This window comes from Haliotis asinina, chromosome 8 (assembly GCF_037392515.1).
Source record: "Haliotis asinina isolate JCU_RB_2024 chromosome 8, JCU_Hal_asi_v2, whole genome shotgun sequence".
In the NCBI taxonomy this organism is placed as follows: domain Eukaryota; kingdom Metazoa; phylum Mollusca; class Gastropoda; order Lepetellida; family Haliotidae; genus Haliotis; species Haliotis asinina.
Genome location: NC_090287.1, coordinates 6,630,790 through 6,648,217, shown reverse-complemented (window position 1 = coordinate 6,648,217; position 17,428 = coordinate 6,630,790). Strand labels below are relative to the sequence as shown.

General features: G+C 40.0%; 1 protein-coding gene across 1 annotated transcript in view; it reads right to left on the bottom strand.

The window, feature by feature from the left end:
- Positions 1–9,282: 9,282 nt before the first annotated feature.
- The window catches only part of LOC137293900 (uncharacterized), a 111,070-nt gene continuing 102,924 nt past the window's right edge, over positions 9,283–17,428 (bottom strand). Inside the window, exons 34-36 of the mRNA XM_067824703.1 lie at positions 10,637–10,712; positions 9,904–10,016; positions 9,283–9,422 (exon numbers count right to left, since the gene is read on the bottom strand). Of these exons, the coding sequence (XP_067680804.1) occupies positions 9,294–9,422; positions 9,904–10,016; positions 10,637–10,712 (318 nt within the window). The 3' untranslated portion in view covers positions 9,283–9,293. The remainder of the gene's footprint in view (positions 9,423–9,903; positions 10,017–10,636; positions 10,713–17,428) is intronic.

The window sequence follows — 17,428 nt, the reverse complement described above, 5'->3', positions numbered from 1 at the left end:
TTCATGTCTCTCTTATTCTTTCTTAAAACGTGTGAGTACTATTATGGCTTGTTAGTTACATTGATATATTTTCCATCTATTATCTGGACAGACACACGGAGCACATTTACCGCTGATTCTAAACTCAAAACACGACACGTACAAGTTGGTAGACCACTACGATAAGAATGCATTTATCACGTATTTAGTACACACGGAACATATTCACTACTTATTTGTCAAAATTCCATCACAACATATTTACAGTCTATTTGCTCTATCACGCACGCAATGCATTTACTGCTACCGCTAATGAAATCAACACGCTACACAATACATGACCAAGGAGAGCCACACAATAGACGTTATATAACAGCTTTATCTAAATATTGCGCAATGAGGCTAAGCGACTTTCAGGCACTAGTTTTAGTCCACGAGTTGTTTACAGAGTGGAGAATTGAAAATCTGGAGTGATTACTAGGAAACGGCTAATCACTGGCCGCAAATACTGACTTGGATGATAACGACCAAGAATTGCAGTCAGGGAAGTTATTCGATGGCCAACGTTTTCCATTGTGTTTTCAAGTTCGAATGCACTACATCATTCACCTTCATACAGTATAAACAATGTTGATATACCTGTGTCCATAAAAACAATTCCAAGATGCAGTTGACATCAGTAGAACACTTGTACACGACTAGTCATTGTCTTGTTGTAGGTTCATATGAGGATTGTGGGGCAGAATGTAGAATCTTCAGTAAATCCTAAGAGCCGACTCTTAGCGGAGGAAGTGGGGTTTACACTACCTGAAGGCGTGTCAGAGCCTCCAGATGGTGCAAGCCAGTGTTCTTGATGTCAGCCACTGCATAATGTACAGCTACAAATAGGATTTGAATATTGTTAACAATAACATGTTCTCATACTCCATTCAGCTAAGGGCAGAAAGACGTTTGTTCAAGTTTAAGAAGGGCTGCACGCTGCTGCACCCTCAAAGTTCTCTTATCAGAGAGAGATGTTTTGATTCCAACCAAACTATACGTAATTTCATATTATTGCAGTTGGTAATACGTGTGATTCATTTGTTTCAAAGCAACCCTAAATTCAGACACCTACATGTGTGCATTTGCGGGATATCTTTGTCGAAACTATGACCCTTAATGATAGACATTCGGGGGAACTAATTAAATCGACATACAGCTTGACAGCAACATGTGTGATGCTATCCTATGTTGTGTCCTTGAAATATTGTAGATTTGTCACCTTTTCCACCTTAAGTCGTCACTATTATCTAGTGATCCATAAACAATATTCCCATCACAGTGTTGCCTTTACACTGAATTGAATCTGTTTCGACAGGTATTCTCTAGCCTACTAATTATTCCCTCTGAGGTACCCTTGAAGGTACTAATTATTATCATGGCATTTGTGCAAAAATGTTACTTCCGGTTAACTTGGTGAGCATACCATGTGGTCCCTACGTCACACAAGGTCAAGGTCACAAATTTCCAAGACACGGTTTCTGACAAGACACTCTTCAGACAACTACACATCGTAAAGCAAATATCAAATTTTTAGTCGATAGGTTCACAATTCATGCAATAGGTTTGAAATTTGTGGTCATATGCATGCAAAATGCCGATGGAAGAGTCTTGTCACACATGGGCACTGAAAAGCCTATCATTTTACATAGAATCGCTATAATAAATATGACCAGCACGAAGTCTAGATTGTGCGGTTTAGTCACCACAAGGAGTTTTTGTCAGAAGTTAAAATAGAGCGCCCGATCTCACAAGTTACAAACCAGCAGCGTAAGACCATATGACAGAACTCACGGTAACTATACCGAGACATTACACCTTCAAGCGGAAAATTTCAAAACGAGCAATGTTTGATGTTTGCTGAAATAAAGATTAAACGAATTTCCGCAATTATAATCGTGAACACACAGTTACTCAGCAGTTTGTGGGTCAACATTAACGCTGACATCAGATTCCAGATCTGATTTGGGGTTCTCATACTCTCTCTCTCTCTCTCTCTCTCTCTCTCTCTCTCTCTCTCTCTCTCTCTATGAACTTGTGGTAAAGCCCACCTGTGGAGGTTAGTAAGGGCAACATGCGATACTTTACAAATGGCAGCTAATACACCCTTAACACCACGTGACCCCTGTTAAACATCCTCACCATCTGTTAAACCTACAACTCTGATAATTATCTCACGTACGTGAAATATCCTGACATATACAACTTCCTTCATACACATTGGCACCAGTCAGATGGAACCCGTGAATGTGATGGTTTGCCTTCTGAATATCCTGATGCAGGCGTGTTATCCTTCCTTTATGATAGATTTTTCTCTGTATGCGGATCAGGAACATAAGTGTCACTCTCTCAGTGACGTGCCAGTTCTGCTTACCGGTTGAGATGTTCCTAAATGTCACTTTGTTGGATCGTTAGTGCACCAACGAACGTGATAATAGATGAGTTTCTAATTGTTTTGAGAAGGATTGCCTCTTTGATAAAAACTACTCTTGAAAGTTAGTGGCTATTTTCTTTTCTTTCTGCAACACAGCACAGGAAAGGTCAGTGCTAGTCGACTCTTACGCGAGTGAAAGGAATTCAGTTCCATTTGTAACAGCCATTCTCCAAATCAGCTCCTGATCTCCTATAATTCAGTCAGGGGTACTGATCCCCCGAATGACAGCCAATGGCAAAGGTAAAGACACTTTGAATCATAAATGAATTGACCTTTCTTCTCACCTTTAATAAACCCTTCACGAAATGGAGATACACACCAGATTCAAGCTAAATTTTAGTTTAATATTGTTTAACGCCACACTTAGCAATGTTCCATCTACATGAAGCCGTTTTATCAGCAACGTTTCTTAATGTCCGTTGGACAACCTCCATCTGTCATCGTAGGTCTATCAACGTCAAACTAACATTTTTCTGCCACCATCAGAATGGCAACGCTAATTAGACTTGGATAAATGCTGCAACAAAAACCTGAAATTGAGACACGACACACGACAAGAAACACGACATTTCCAATTATTTTCATTCTCCATAACCAAGGAAGTGAAAGAGGAGCTTATATATGTACATGTGTGAAGATCAAAGTGATGATCAACAGTGCTGGATGAGCAGCTGGCAGTTGGTGCTAATTGGTATTACTAACAATCGCTGTTTTCCTCATGATGCATAAGGAGATGTTATTACCCTGAACCCGAGAAGATTCGGGTTAGAATTGATTTTCAGTAACCCATGCTTGTTGTAGGAGGCGCCTAACGGGTTCGAAAGGTCAGACTACTACTACTACTACTACTACTACTACTACTACTACTACTACTACTACTACTACATATGACAAGCACAAGTTAAAAAGTTAACAGGTGACTATCAGGATCGGGTGGTCAGGCTCCCTCACTTGGTTGGCACATGCCATCGTATCCAAACTGCGTAGATCGATGGTTATGCTGTTGATCACTGGACAGTCTGGTTCAGACTCGACTATTTACATTGCGCTGCCATATAGCTGGAATATTGCTGAGTGCGACGCAAAACTAAACTCACCCACTATTGTCCTGAGGGATCATGATGAAGAACACATAATTATCAGATATAATTTATTCCGAAATGCTGACAGATGGTGTAAATAAATCTTTTTGAACATGGGATTAACAACAATAATCATATAAAGAATAAACCAACATTTCAGTAATACTGGCATCACAGTTATGGCTGTCATCTACTTCAAAGTGTGCTCTAGCGCTGTAACGATGCATCGAACTTTTGAGTGGATTGCAACTGACGAGTCTCATTCATCGATGGTACAAAAAATACTATCGATGCATCGATAGAATGGGTGACTATCGATAGATTAGTAACTGACTTCCGTTGATAAATGCGCAGTGCAAAATACAGAAAGTACCAAATTCGGCAACTGTTACCTCTTAAACAAACATGGCGGTAAACATTACAAGCGACTTGGAGTTTGAAATGATGCAATAATTTGCAACAATAATCAATGGCTATCACAATAGTATGTTGCAATAGACTATCGCTTTTAAAATGGTTGTTTCCCCTTCACCTGAAACGTCACCCCTGGTATGTAACATTCATACAAGGAACATGTCCATCCATGTCCGGTATATCGAAACTTCAGTAAGTCCACCTGCATGCAGTTCTTTACTAACCCTGCATCATTACAATTTTGTTTCAATCGAGCAAATAAACCACGAGTGTTTTTTCCGTAACACATGGAGTAGTCCTCTTGCAAACTCATATCTGTGCCGGAAGTTTATACTGACGTAACATCCGGTATTGTAATGAATATGCAGGAAGTGACAACGAATGACTTTGGGCGACACGTAATGAAGCTTTTAAGGGGTTTATGGTTGTGTTGATTCGAGCAGTAAACAAATTGATATTTACTTCAACTACTGTCATTATCCACATCTTCATGTCACTCCAGTATAGATGTCTAAAGACATAATACTGAATACCAAACCATACATAGTACCAAACGGAGGAAATATACTTCTCTTACTAGCCGGGTCAAACGGATTGTGTAAATAACAACATACATGGATCGCTGGCACAACACCCTTCACTCAACAAACTGACTCTAGTATTTGAAATGATAAATTGTAACACATACAAAATAGAACAAGGCCATGCAAGATTAACATTGATAATATTAAGGAATGCAAACACGCTGTTAACTTTCGTAACTGTCGTGTTTTGGCCATTTTTAGCACTAAATATCACAATCAAACATACCGAGAGACAAAAATAAAGGATCACAGCAAAATGCAAGCGTTCCTTTGAATAACGCTTTGGTGATGAAAGCTATATTTGTTTCTCTCGGAGTGTTTAAGCAAGACGTAAACACAGGTAACATCATTCAAAGAACATTTACCACTGCAAACAAAAGCATCATGCAAATAGCCATGTACGTGTACTGTATGCGTGAAAATATTGACAAGTGAAAAATAAATCCAATTTGCAGTAACACGTTTGCAAAACATATACATTGTTGTGTGACATTTGTATTACATTTTTGCTTTCATCTGTATAGTACCAAATACTTATTAATAATATTCATGCCAAACATATTTCACGAAACAATAACATGGAAAAATAACGTAGATATAGTTATTGCAAACAGGTGAATGTGTTATAATACCTTTCAGCTTACTGACGTGCTGCCTGTAATGCTGTACACGATGCATAATGCTACCATGAAACAATTGTGAATTTCGTCATATATTGCACATTTCCCCTGAATTTCGGAAACTCGGAAATTATTTACACTTACAGGTTTAATTTTACACTGAGGAAAGAGTGAGACGGAAGAGGGGTCACTCTCGCTCTTCCTTGGCCTTAGCGTTACTAACGCATATGTAGACGTAAAGAGCCTGTATCCATACTCCATCTATTTGTCAAGATGGAAATGTCATAGGACCAGGTTCCATGAGACCCACAACGAAAGTCAAAACTTGGAATTTTTACTTCAGTAGGTCCAATATTATGAAATATATGTGACATAATAAGATATATATATTTTATTTATTTAGAAAAGAGAAGCTAAATTATTTTCACATTTGATTTGTATTTTAGGTAATGCTTGATAAACATTGATCTGGGAGGGTATCTTCACTTCCCCGTACATATTCACAGTCACCACTTAATAATATCATTTTGAACTGTTTAAAAACTAGTTAAACACTGTCACATAATGCATCATTGTGTAAAATCAAACATACAAACATTGAACATGCCGAAAAGCATAAAACATTTAGTACTGTCCACTAAATTGAAAGGACCAATATATGTTATTGACATTGTCTTTACATGCATTTATGCACGTAGAACGTCAGTAGAATACACAAACTCGATATATTTAGATGAAAATATGATTACCTTGATTTGATCTTCCTTGTTGAATAAACAAATCAATAAATAGTGTCTCTCTTGTCTCTAGAATGTCAATTTGTGAAGGAATTCTAGCATTAACCCGAAAACAACAAGCTCTCTTGTTTGACACAAAGCAGATGAATGAAATCGGGATATTAATAGTCAAATGAGTGGTCTCTCGATTCCTTGTGAGCAGAACTTTGTGGTCGATGCAGTCAGTAGCTTATGGTCAACTCGGTTTTTTTTTCGTATATTCAATTTGTAATTTCAGTGGCGTCTATCGATAACGCTAAACAACAAATGATAACGCTGGAAAACACTCAGTTTTGTCGTTGACGTTACATATTACGATGATACGATGATATTTCGGTAAAAATGGGGAAATTATTATGAACCGAATCGCCTTATACAATTGATGGAATGTGACGTCATGCATTTGACACTTGCATATTTCATCATATACAGGAAAATACGCCTGAAATGGCTAACGAACATCGGGCACGTAACGGCAACATCTGCAGCTAGTGAAACTTACAATACATGTCAAATATCCTTCCAACAAAATGCTTTCTTATATGACTTGAGTGACTGGTGACAGTCGTATGGTTATAGGTAATATGAAAGAAATATCACCTAGATATGATCAAATATGAACAATTTGATGGTAATTAATGTGGCGATTTCAGAATTGGTTTTTGAGTGTAATGACAACATGAAGACTGAGGGTGACTTATTCTTCACCTGCAATAAACTTGATATACTACCAATAATAAAGTAAACACAAAGACTAATGATATAATGTGGTTGAGGGGTACATTTATAGTACAGTGGCGTTGAATCTGGACGAACGTGTATCCACACCGAAATTTCACGTCATGAAACACGAGGGCTCAGCATACTGTCAAAAATGTTTCAGAGATAGTATCTCAGTGAATAGACAAAATGACTGCTTGACAAGTACATGCATTAGATGGGCCACAACCTGACAAATGACCCCAATTTGCATATATGGGAACGCCCTCCAGAACATTCCATTTGAAACAAGAGGGAAACAAGTTGTCGTCTAAATATTGAAAAGTTCGATTTCCTTGTGCAGATCGTGTCGTGATTTGCTGAATTTAATCGCTCTACGAGACACGTGTTAAACAGTAGTGGTATTGAGTTCACGCCACGGTCAGCATGTATTGCACGTGCTTAATCGCCATTCTACCTGTAGCAACCAAGTCCAGATTACTGGCCCCGCCTGCTTGTCACAAACGCGTTCACTGCGCTGGCTTATCTAAAACTTGTCAAGCAGTAACTGTTTGTAAGATTGAGAGGAAGACATCAATGCCACAAGTTAGACCAACTGTTTGTAAGATTGAGAAGAAGACATCAATGCCACAAGTTAGACCAACTGTTTGTAAGACTGAGAAGACATCAATGCCACAAGTTAGACCAACTGTTTGTAAGATTGAGAAGAAGACATCAATGCCACAAGTTAGACCAACTGTTTGTAAGACTGAGAAGAAGACATCAATGCCACAAGTTAGACAAACTGTTTGTCAACTAATGCAAATTCTCGACATTTGGAAAAGTCGTGGAATGCGCAATGAAACCACGAGTGAGTGAGTGAGTTTAGATTTTTTCGCCGCACTCGGCAATACTCCAGCTATATGTCGGCTGTCTGTAAATAGTCGAGTCTGGATCAGACAATCCGGTCAACAGCATAAGTATCGATCTGTGCAATTGGGAACCGATCACGTGTCCACCAAGTCAGCGAGTCTGACCACCAGATCCCGTTAGTCTCCTCTTAAGACAAGAATAGTCGCCTTTTGTGGCTAGCTTGGGTTTCTGAAGTTCTATTCTACCCCGGATCTTCAAGAGTCAGTGAAACCTAGAAAACATCGTGTCACTACATTAAAGACACTACGAAATTTAGTCAAATCACTTGGTATCAGTAGATAATCCTGATCCTGCACAATCAAGAAGGAGAAAGGCGATCTTATTTGGACATTTGTCTGTCCAGCGATATATTGACTACCTAGTGTTGTTCTATTCACTAGTATTATTGGCAGAAATTCTGTAGAGTAAGACCACGTTGTCCCAGATCTTCAATGATTATCTGGACTTAACCGCAGTGTCTTCTGACATGTCTACTCGTGAAAATCCGGGTTAGAATTGATCTTTATAAACTCATGCTTGTCGTAAGAGGTGATTAACGTGAACGCTTGGCCAGACTTGCTGACGTGGTGGACACACGTCATCGTATCCCAATTGTGTAGATATGCTGATGCTGTTGGTCACTGGACCACTGGATTATCTGGTTTAGACAGTCGCCATATAGCCGTAATATTGGTGAGTGCGGCGTAAAGGTAAACTCAATTAATCTGACAGGTCTCCCAAGTGTACGCCAGACAACAGCCAACTTTGTCCAGACTGTTGAAGCTCATCATGTTACACCAATGGCCACTATATTAATCAACACTATGCCATCAATGTGTCCTGCATGTCTTCACTATCATGATGGGCACATCAGGCACTTACCAACGCGCCCGAAAAATATTTTAGAGACCTTTTTTTGTCATTACACCTTCATAATCCATTTCATCAGTCCCCCTTTTGTCGGTAGTACGTATTTCAATTAAAGAATCTCTTTATACATTTGACGTCAAATAGTTATTAAATCCCTTAACCGCGCACGTTGCAAAGTGTCTTCCAACCTTCAAACGAACAGACAGCATCAAACAGTATCAACAGATCAAGAATATAAATGTATGGGTGGGCGACCTGAGTCCACTTGAGCTGTTAATCAGCTACAATATAACCTGAGCTCCATGTACCTGAATGAAATATTATAAAAATTCAATTTCTCTCGTCCAGAAAAGGTCGTATGGTTAAAACCGATCAACTTCGTTCAATCCGTCTCAATGTGCATAGGCTTTTACGGAGAAATATGAAACAAACATTCTTCAACAATGGAATAGGCAAAGAAATGAGTAATGAATGGCCTGCGGTAATAAACTGAATGCTTATTTCAGTAAAAGAACTCAAATCAGTAATATCAATATATCTCGCTATTTCCCTTAGAAGTAATGCATTTCTTCGAAATAGTTTTACACAAAATCGATGGTTCTCGGAACAAAATGCTTTTGTATTTGCTTCAGTGTTAGCTTTTAATGGAAAACCCATCAGAGAGATAACTTCGTGGTTGTGTTTCACAGAGACATGCGCCACATTTCCTCTAATGAATCTGAACGCCATAAGGTACGCTCTGTGATACAAGGTAAATATAAAATTATCACTTTCAGTAATGTGCTTATACTAGGCACATGTCATCCAACAGTTCTTACAATGCTGTCGGCTTTCATTTAGCGTCTTTGCAGATGCTGAACTCTACATCCGGGATATTTCACAAGTCAAGATTGATATTTCAAAATGGCCGACAGCAGCTTCCGGTAGTCTCCACTGCACTCACTCTGCACGACATCTTCCAGAGACTTCTTAAATGTGGCCTTGTAGGCCATCATGATGTTTACCAGGTCGATCTGTTGAAGATAATCAATTTTAACGTCCATATGTCATGATTAAATCATTGTCGTCAAATACCAAAGACATAGGCGACACTTTTGACTTCACGCGAGTGCATACAGTTATACAGTGACCAGACAAAAACCGATGTGCGTGTGTGTGTGTGTGTGTGCGCGCGCGCGCGTGTGTGTGTGTGTGTCTGTGCGTTTACCACCACTATCCCATCACAGTCACCCCTTTCGACTCTCGTTTGACCAAAGCATTCCACGCACAATGCTCATAAGTAAGTGTGTCAACAGTCATTTAAATGTATCAGTGTACTGTAATCTAGTGCTGTAATCTAGTACTGCAATCTAGAACTGTTTATGGAGATACACTAGAGGGTGTAAAGGATGCTCCTTTTTTTTAAAAAAAAAAGGTTTTTAAATGATTAGTTTGGTAATGTTGCTAAACACGGCGTTGAATCAAACCCACTCAACCACTTTTTGGTCAACGTACCTCTGACCTCCCGACGATAACGGCCATTAATAGATTGTCGTTGGTGCCGGTGCCGCTGGTTGCCTCGTGAAGCACGTGCGCTGTGTAGAGGTAGGGGCTTTGAAGGTAGCGCGCTGTAAGAAATGTGACATTGTTACCTGTGCAAATGTACTGATTGATGGGGAGTGTTGAATGCAGGATTGATGGGGAGTGTTGAATTCAGGATTGATGGAGAGTGTTGAATGCAGACACAGATGAAGATACACTACGGGAAACCATAATATCTCTTAGTTGACTTCATGACAAACGTAAAATGAATTAGTCAGAAATCAAAAGACTATCTGTACGTATTATTATGGGATAAATTATGATTTTTTAAATCTTTAAACTTGAAACATCAACACTTGGTGCCATCATTGGTTTTCAGTGACCCATTCGTCTAACTGTCACAGCTATGTTACCTTTACAACCGACCTTAATTTGTTTCGGAGGATCGTCTGGACTGGCTAGTCTTTTGTACTGTCTTTCTATATTTAGCTCAGTCTTCAATGAACCACTATTTTATACAAAATAACCAGGCCTCGGGCTACATTTGACAAACAATTGCACGAATAATGAATTATGGTAAACAAGACAAAATCGAATTTATCAAGTCGTTTAATTTTCCATGACATTATACAACCCGGTGCACTCCCTTGTCCCTCAGTTTATGAATTTCCCTCTATTCCGCGAGTGACAGTTACAGCCGACTTACCAACCGATAGGCAAGCCATCTCCGGGTACCCCGCCATGTGTTTATCTATAGACTGCGTCACATCCTCCCCAGAAAGCTACAACAAATAAAACATGGTCATTTGCTTGTTGCTTTATTCTCATTACATCTCAGTATATCATGGTTCTTGTAATGTATTGAATTTGCCACATGTCTGCCAACAATATTACTCTTTCTCTTCAATGAAGGAAACAGGTGAACCATAGGAAAGCAGTTTGACACCTAGGACATGGTCTGCAAGTCTGGCATCTATTTCATTAAATGATGCAGGTTGTGCCAAAGTGTTATTCTGTCACATGCCACAGGCAAGGGCACACCGACGTTTCAAGTTCATTCTGTTTCAGTGTGGAGTTATAACTGATGTACGTTTGTATGCAACAAGGCGAGACGTGACTCCTGTTTGACTGAGCTTCTTGAGATATGTCTGTGTTATGTGTCAGTTTGGCAGTTGTCACTGCTCAAGCTAGGTCTTTCTTGACATGATCTGGAAAATAAGCGTTGGTTTGCATGAATTTTCTTATTTAACACTTGGTTACTGTCCCTGAAAATAATCCTAAAATGTATTCTGCATCTAATGTAGGAGTGATTAACCGGCGATAGTACTGCCACGTGGGGCCTAAGGCCCCATAAAGATCAAATTGGATTGACACAGATGCCAACAAGATAGACAAACGGATTATAGCTCACGTGGTCCTCATGAGGATTATCTATCGTTGTGCCAACATTGGTTAGAGTGTAATTAGAAAGTTCAATCTTGCTGAAATATCCGTGAGACTGAAAAACGTAAAACCACAAGCAGATTCTGTGAAATACACCACTTATAACGTAAGAGGGCAAAAATTGTGCAGGCTTGAGTTTCGACGGAGGACGTTTAACGTCAGTTTTTGAGAGACAGGTCATGCGACATTTCAAGCAGAATTTTCGTCACTCTAGTCACTTTAAAGATATTCACACCCAACGCTGCTTACTGTCAAAATGCGACTGACGCTGAGGTAACAACTTTAGTCTCGGGTGAGTTTCCATCCAGGTGTCCTCTTGACTGAGACGCGGACTGACACAAAGTTCAGTCGAGCTGTTGTACGTTTGCTGTAACACCGGTATCGTGTTCAAAGCGTGAAACCCGTAGGACACCTTTGGTGATTGATGGTCACCTCTAGCGGTTTATAAGTAAATATTAGAAGATGGTCGCTCTAGTCACACAACAAGGGGTTGCTTGGCAATAGAAACCGTATGTTATATGCTTGTATCCGTGACATTTATTTCGTCGATCGATATTCTGTTTCAAAGACGAAAAACATTGATGTGGCACACAGTTGAACATACATCGGCATCTGTTTAACGCGGATTCGTTTGCTTGATATACCTTTATTGGTCTACTGACGCTGAGCGTCTCGTTAAGTAGATAATGGGCATCTGTGTTTTAATATAATGTACATATAACAGTATGTCTGTCGGTGTTTATTACAACAAATACACAACCGCATTGTTTACTATCACTTTAATTAACTTCCTTGTAACGCTTTAAGTAACACCCATTCTCGTCTGTAGTTGCCTGTCAATCTCTGTTTTTGGGTGTTTAGTTCATAATCTATCCTGGTCGACATAACTGTAAAACAATCCTACCACAAGATAACACACTCCACTCAGCTCCACTCACGGCGGTCGGGTTAAGTGGTTAAAGTTTTTATAGCTCGTTTCGCTCGTTCGATTCCGCATATGGGTACAATACGTGAAGCCTAATTCTACTGTCGCCGTGGAATATCGGTACAAACGGTGCAAAACCTAAAAAAAACTCATTCACTCACTCATTCATGGTCGACCTTTTCCCAAGATCAGTACATAACTTTATAATATAATTTTCATGAGAACACTTACGTTTCCTAGCTTAAACAATCACAGTGTAACCCATCTCCGGTTTTATTAAGTCACCGCTAATAGCATTTGTCTGCAATCATATCTGTCTGGGAGCGCCCACTCACACGACTGATGTGTTTTAGAGGCCCCCAGCATGGTAACGACTTTATATAAACAATAACCTGTTTTTATAACCATTAGCCAGGACAAAACAACACCTGTTCCATCTTGACAATGTTACCCGGCATTAAATCGCCCACCTTGTCGTCGAAGACGCTGGGAATGGGGGAAAGGCCAGAAAGTATAATGGACTGAAGGCTGTCAAAGCCCTCTCTCAATACGATCATTTACGAGCTTTGCAGCTACTGTTCTACAAATTGTTACCATGCATTTTGTCAACTCTGTACATTAATAAGTATAGACAAACTGTTACCATGCACTCTGTTTTGTCAACTTTGTACATTAATAAGTATAGACAAATTGTTACCATGCACTGTTTTGTCAACACTGTACATTAATAAGTATAGACAAATTGTTACCATGCACTGTTTTGACAACACTGTACATTAATAAGTATAGACAAATTGTTACCATGCACTCTGTTTTGTCAACTCTGTACAGTAATACGTATAGACAAACTGTTACCATGCACTCTGTTTTGTCAACTGTGTACATTAATAAGTATAGACAAATTGTTACCATGCACTCTGTTTTGTCAACTCTGTACATTAATAAGTATAGACAAATTGCTACCATGCACTCTGTTTTGTCAACTCTGTACATTAATAAGTATAGACAAATCGTTACCATGATGTTATAGGTCAGTGTATATATAATTTATGTACATAATGTTAAGTTGTGGTCCTTTTGGTGGTGTAACAAAGTACACATAAGGTGTATTTGAGATTACTCTTTCACGGGACAGTTCCGTCCGAGATTCGAATCAATATTCGGGAACCGCATCGCAAGTAGCGTTAATGTTTGTGTACACTCTGATCTCATGGTTGACAGAAATATAATCTTGCTGATATACATATTCTGTTGTGGCAGTATATTCAGTCTACACCACCCTGTAAAGATGATTATACGCTCTCACATACGGTGGATCTTAAAAAACATCCCAGATTGAACGGCTTGTCAGAAACATGCCACACAGTGACATATTTCCCAGAGAAACTGACCCCGTTAAACATATTCCGGATTAAAGTAACATGGTATTTTTGATATAAGACAACACAAACAATGTTGTTTAGAAGGAACGAGCTGGAATTAACATAATGACATTATTGACCTTTACAAAAGCTATCAATGATAAGCCCGTTTCTCTATGAAACAACCCATCTGACCGAGATAAACAATGATACTGTCCGTTAAAGCTTCCATAGACAACCTCATCAGCTACTCCAGCAATTACATCAATCATCTCCCACAACGACATCTCCATCAACCAAGACATAAATAATGCATAAGATGTACGGCTTGTTAGTCACACATGCTGTTTCATTAAAATACAAAACTCGTAGGTATTGAAGACTTTTGTAAAACGATCTCTTCTCCTCGGGAGAAACACTTTTGAACCTCATTATATATTGAATACTCATTCCGTGTTACATGAAACGTCAACCATACCTTTCGAAGACGGCTGTGATATAGCTCTTAAATGAAGATCAAACAATTGGCATCGATTATTTCCAGTCGGTTGTTAATGGCTCGCAACGAGAACGGGAGACCATACAGCAGGTAGAAGGCGATCAGAGAGGACGCGACTCGTTTGAAACAAACTGACTCGGCAAGAAGCACAAGAATAAAAATTTGTAAGTCTGTACGAGACATCAGCGAGGCCAGTACGCGGAGCAGACGACTACACGAGGAGCAGACGAAAATTCTGGGGCCAGGTAACAGTACATGGCGCAAACGGCAACAAGGTGGCAGACGACACCTGGAGAGAGACCGAACATATGTGGGGTAGATGACAAAATGGAGAACGGCTAACCGTAAAGGGAGCGACAATACGAGGAGTAGACGAAAACGCGAGGAGCAAACGACACTGAGTGGCCCCAGAGAAGGAAACTGTAATCATCTTCACGCAGACATGAAGTGCATTGCGAACATATTGTTCCCACACATATATTCTAAACGATCCGACTTTCGACGTTTACCATGCGTGTGTCACTGAAATCGAATTATTTCCCCAAAAAACAATAAATCATACACTACATTGTAACTATTCTTCTCCCCATCCTTCACAGTTTGAAGTCTGAACCAACCGTATGAGAGCAATTGTGATAAAATTGAAGAATTCATCCCTTTTCATTATATGAGACAGGACTTATATAAAACATTCTTTCCCACATGTTCTCAGAATAAAAACGGAAAGTAAGAGGAAAATTTCCAGCAACTCTGATTTAGGGATTATCCTCTCGCCTGTACATTAATGGCATTGCCCTGGATAGATAATCTGCAATTCCGCGCAGCTGATATGTTATTCCCTAAGTAATTTCCTTTAGTGTGATATGGTTTTGGCAAAACCAGTTATTTCAACTTGACGCCCAAAGACTCTCATAAAGTGTACACAGAGAAGAAACGGAAAAATGAGAGCAACCATTACCAACTGCTTTTAGCGAAGACGTATTACCGGAAGTCACCAGCATAGGATCAAGTTCCTCACAGAGTAGGTATCGTCAGGGAGGGAAATTTGTTATTATATATGTCCTAACGTCTTCAAGATCACTAGGTATCAGAACATTTGTGGATACAGCTAGAATACATCAGTGCTGCCACAACACGGCCATAAAAGCATCAGAGAGTGACTGAGTGAGTTTTGCTTTAAGACGTTTTTAACAATATCCCAGCAATATCACGACGAGGGACACCAGAAATGGGTTTCAACCATTGTACCCAAGTAGGGATCGAACCCGGACTTTCGGTGTGACCACCGAACGCTTAACTACTAGGCCCACAACACCATCTGGGTAACATCAAGACAGCAATTTCGACTATTAGACACTCTGAACTGACTGTATCGTATGAGATTACAACATCGGGAACATTACGAAAGTGCGCATCTGAAAATAGTCTCAAGTACCTATCTTGACCTATCGGACACTGCCAAGACCTTCAGAAAACCAACAAGACCTACAAAGACCTATGCACACCTACACACATACAGATACTTGTCCTGTTTCTTCTTTGGGCAGCCCCATACCTGTCATTGCTAACACGGTCTCAACGTTAATACTGTTTTAGTATGATGTAATGTATAGTTTACAGAACAAGTGGGTATTCGTAAAATACAGATGATTTCAGAAAAACACAGATATATCGAGTGATGGTACTGGACAGAGGAAGGACTAAGTGTAACAAACAAGGCTGCAGACAAGCCAAGCGTCGACAAGGTTATGAAATGTGATCAATAATTGGTCCCACGATTGGTCAAACATTCGTTTCCACGTTGTCGTAATGTCGCAATCAGTCTCCCCATGGCAATCTAAGGTAGTCTTGTCCACTCTTCAGAAGTGGACCCGGATGGCGCAACAGCATAATTACAGGCGAAAGTATTTGGTCTCGATAGTCCAGTCCGATAACACTTCCATGAACAATAAGCCGTGCGTTGTGGCAGTCATTGCGACCCTGTTCCAGATCATTACACATCTATTCTGACTAGCGTTGACTCACGTTGACTTTCGCAGGACGTCTGTCAGGGATGCCTTTGGACACGACCAGTTAAGTCCAGAGTGAAGTCTTGACCCTTCTGAAACAAGCTGCACGAGACGATTCCTTCAGATGTACAAGACATGGTCCATGAGCAAGCAGATTGGCTACACCCAGACGTTTTCCATTCGTCTGGTCAATCACGGGTGGAATGTGGAGAACTGCACTTTGACCTTCTGGGCGTGGTTTCAAGAAGGCTGGTTTCTGACTAATCGAGCAATTTGTGTCTGCAGAAAACCTTTCCCAAGTCATTCCCAAATGATTCACTGGGATACATTGTAGACATTGGCTACTTCCCACTGAGTTCTAGTAGATTGAAATATTCCATTAGCCTTTAGGCGTATAACTCATTATTGATCTATTCACAATCTGACCAGTAACAGTTCTTAAAGGATAGAGAGTTTGCGATCAACTGTGGATGAATCTGGAATATGGAAAATGTATAGGGACCGTACGCTGTGTTTGGTGCCTCACGCTCGGTACCCACTTTAATCCGAGACAACTACCCAGTGCTTTAAAAAGACTGATTCATCTACTGGCGCTGCATAATATATTCATATTTCACGATACCCTACTATTTTGGAGGGAATGTATTCGGTTGAAATGGTTTCAGATAGACTCATACTTGTTTCAAAGACTGAAAGTTTGAAGTTAAAATCAAAGTAGTGCATGCGCTGGCATGGCCTTCAAAACAAACACACGAAGTATCCGAGTGTTGGTTAGTTGCTTTTGTTCCCGTCATCGGGTCTAAAATAGCACCACAGCCGCCTGGAGATCATCAACAAGATGCTGACCTTTAGCGATGTTTTTGAACGGAACTGTCGAGGTGCCTTGTACGACATGTGATCGCTCCGATGTTTGTCACCATTAATATCGCCATTCTAGGAGGTGTGAGTCTATGTAAATATTTATATTATACCGCCCAAGGACCGTGGGCTCTGTGTAGCGATGTGTACATTAAATAATGTAATACAATAAAGCTGTGCATGTTATCCCTATTTCTATTTTTGCTCAATTTGTGATGGAGCTTTGCGTCACCATCGTCAGCTGCAGCAGCAATTACGCCGACCCCCAAAGGCAGGCAAATCAATGAGTCTTCGTCTATTCCTTGCTGAATGTCAGCGGCTACGGTAATACCAGGATCGGCTCGTCATAGGTTCGAATCCCAGATTTATCTTAGATTTATGTTTCTCGATAGTCACCGATGCG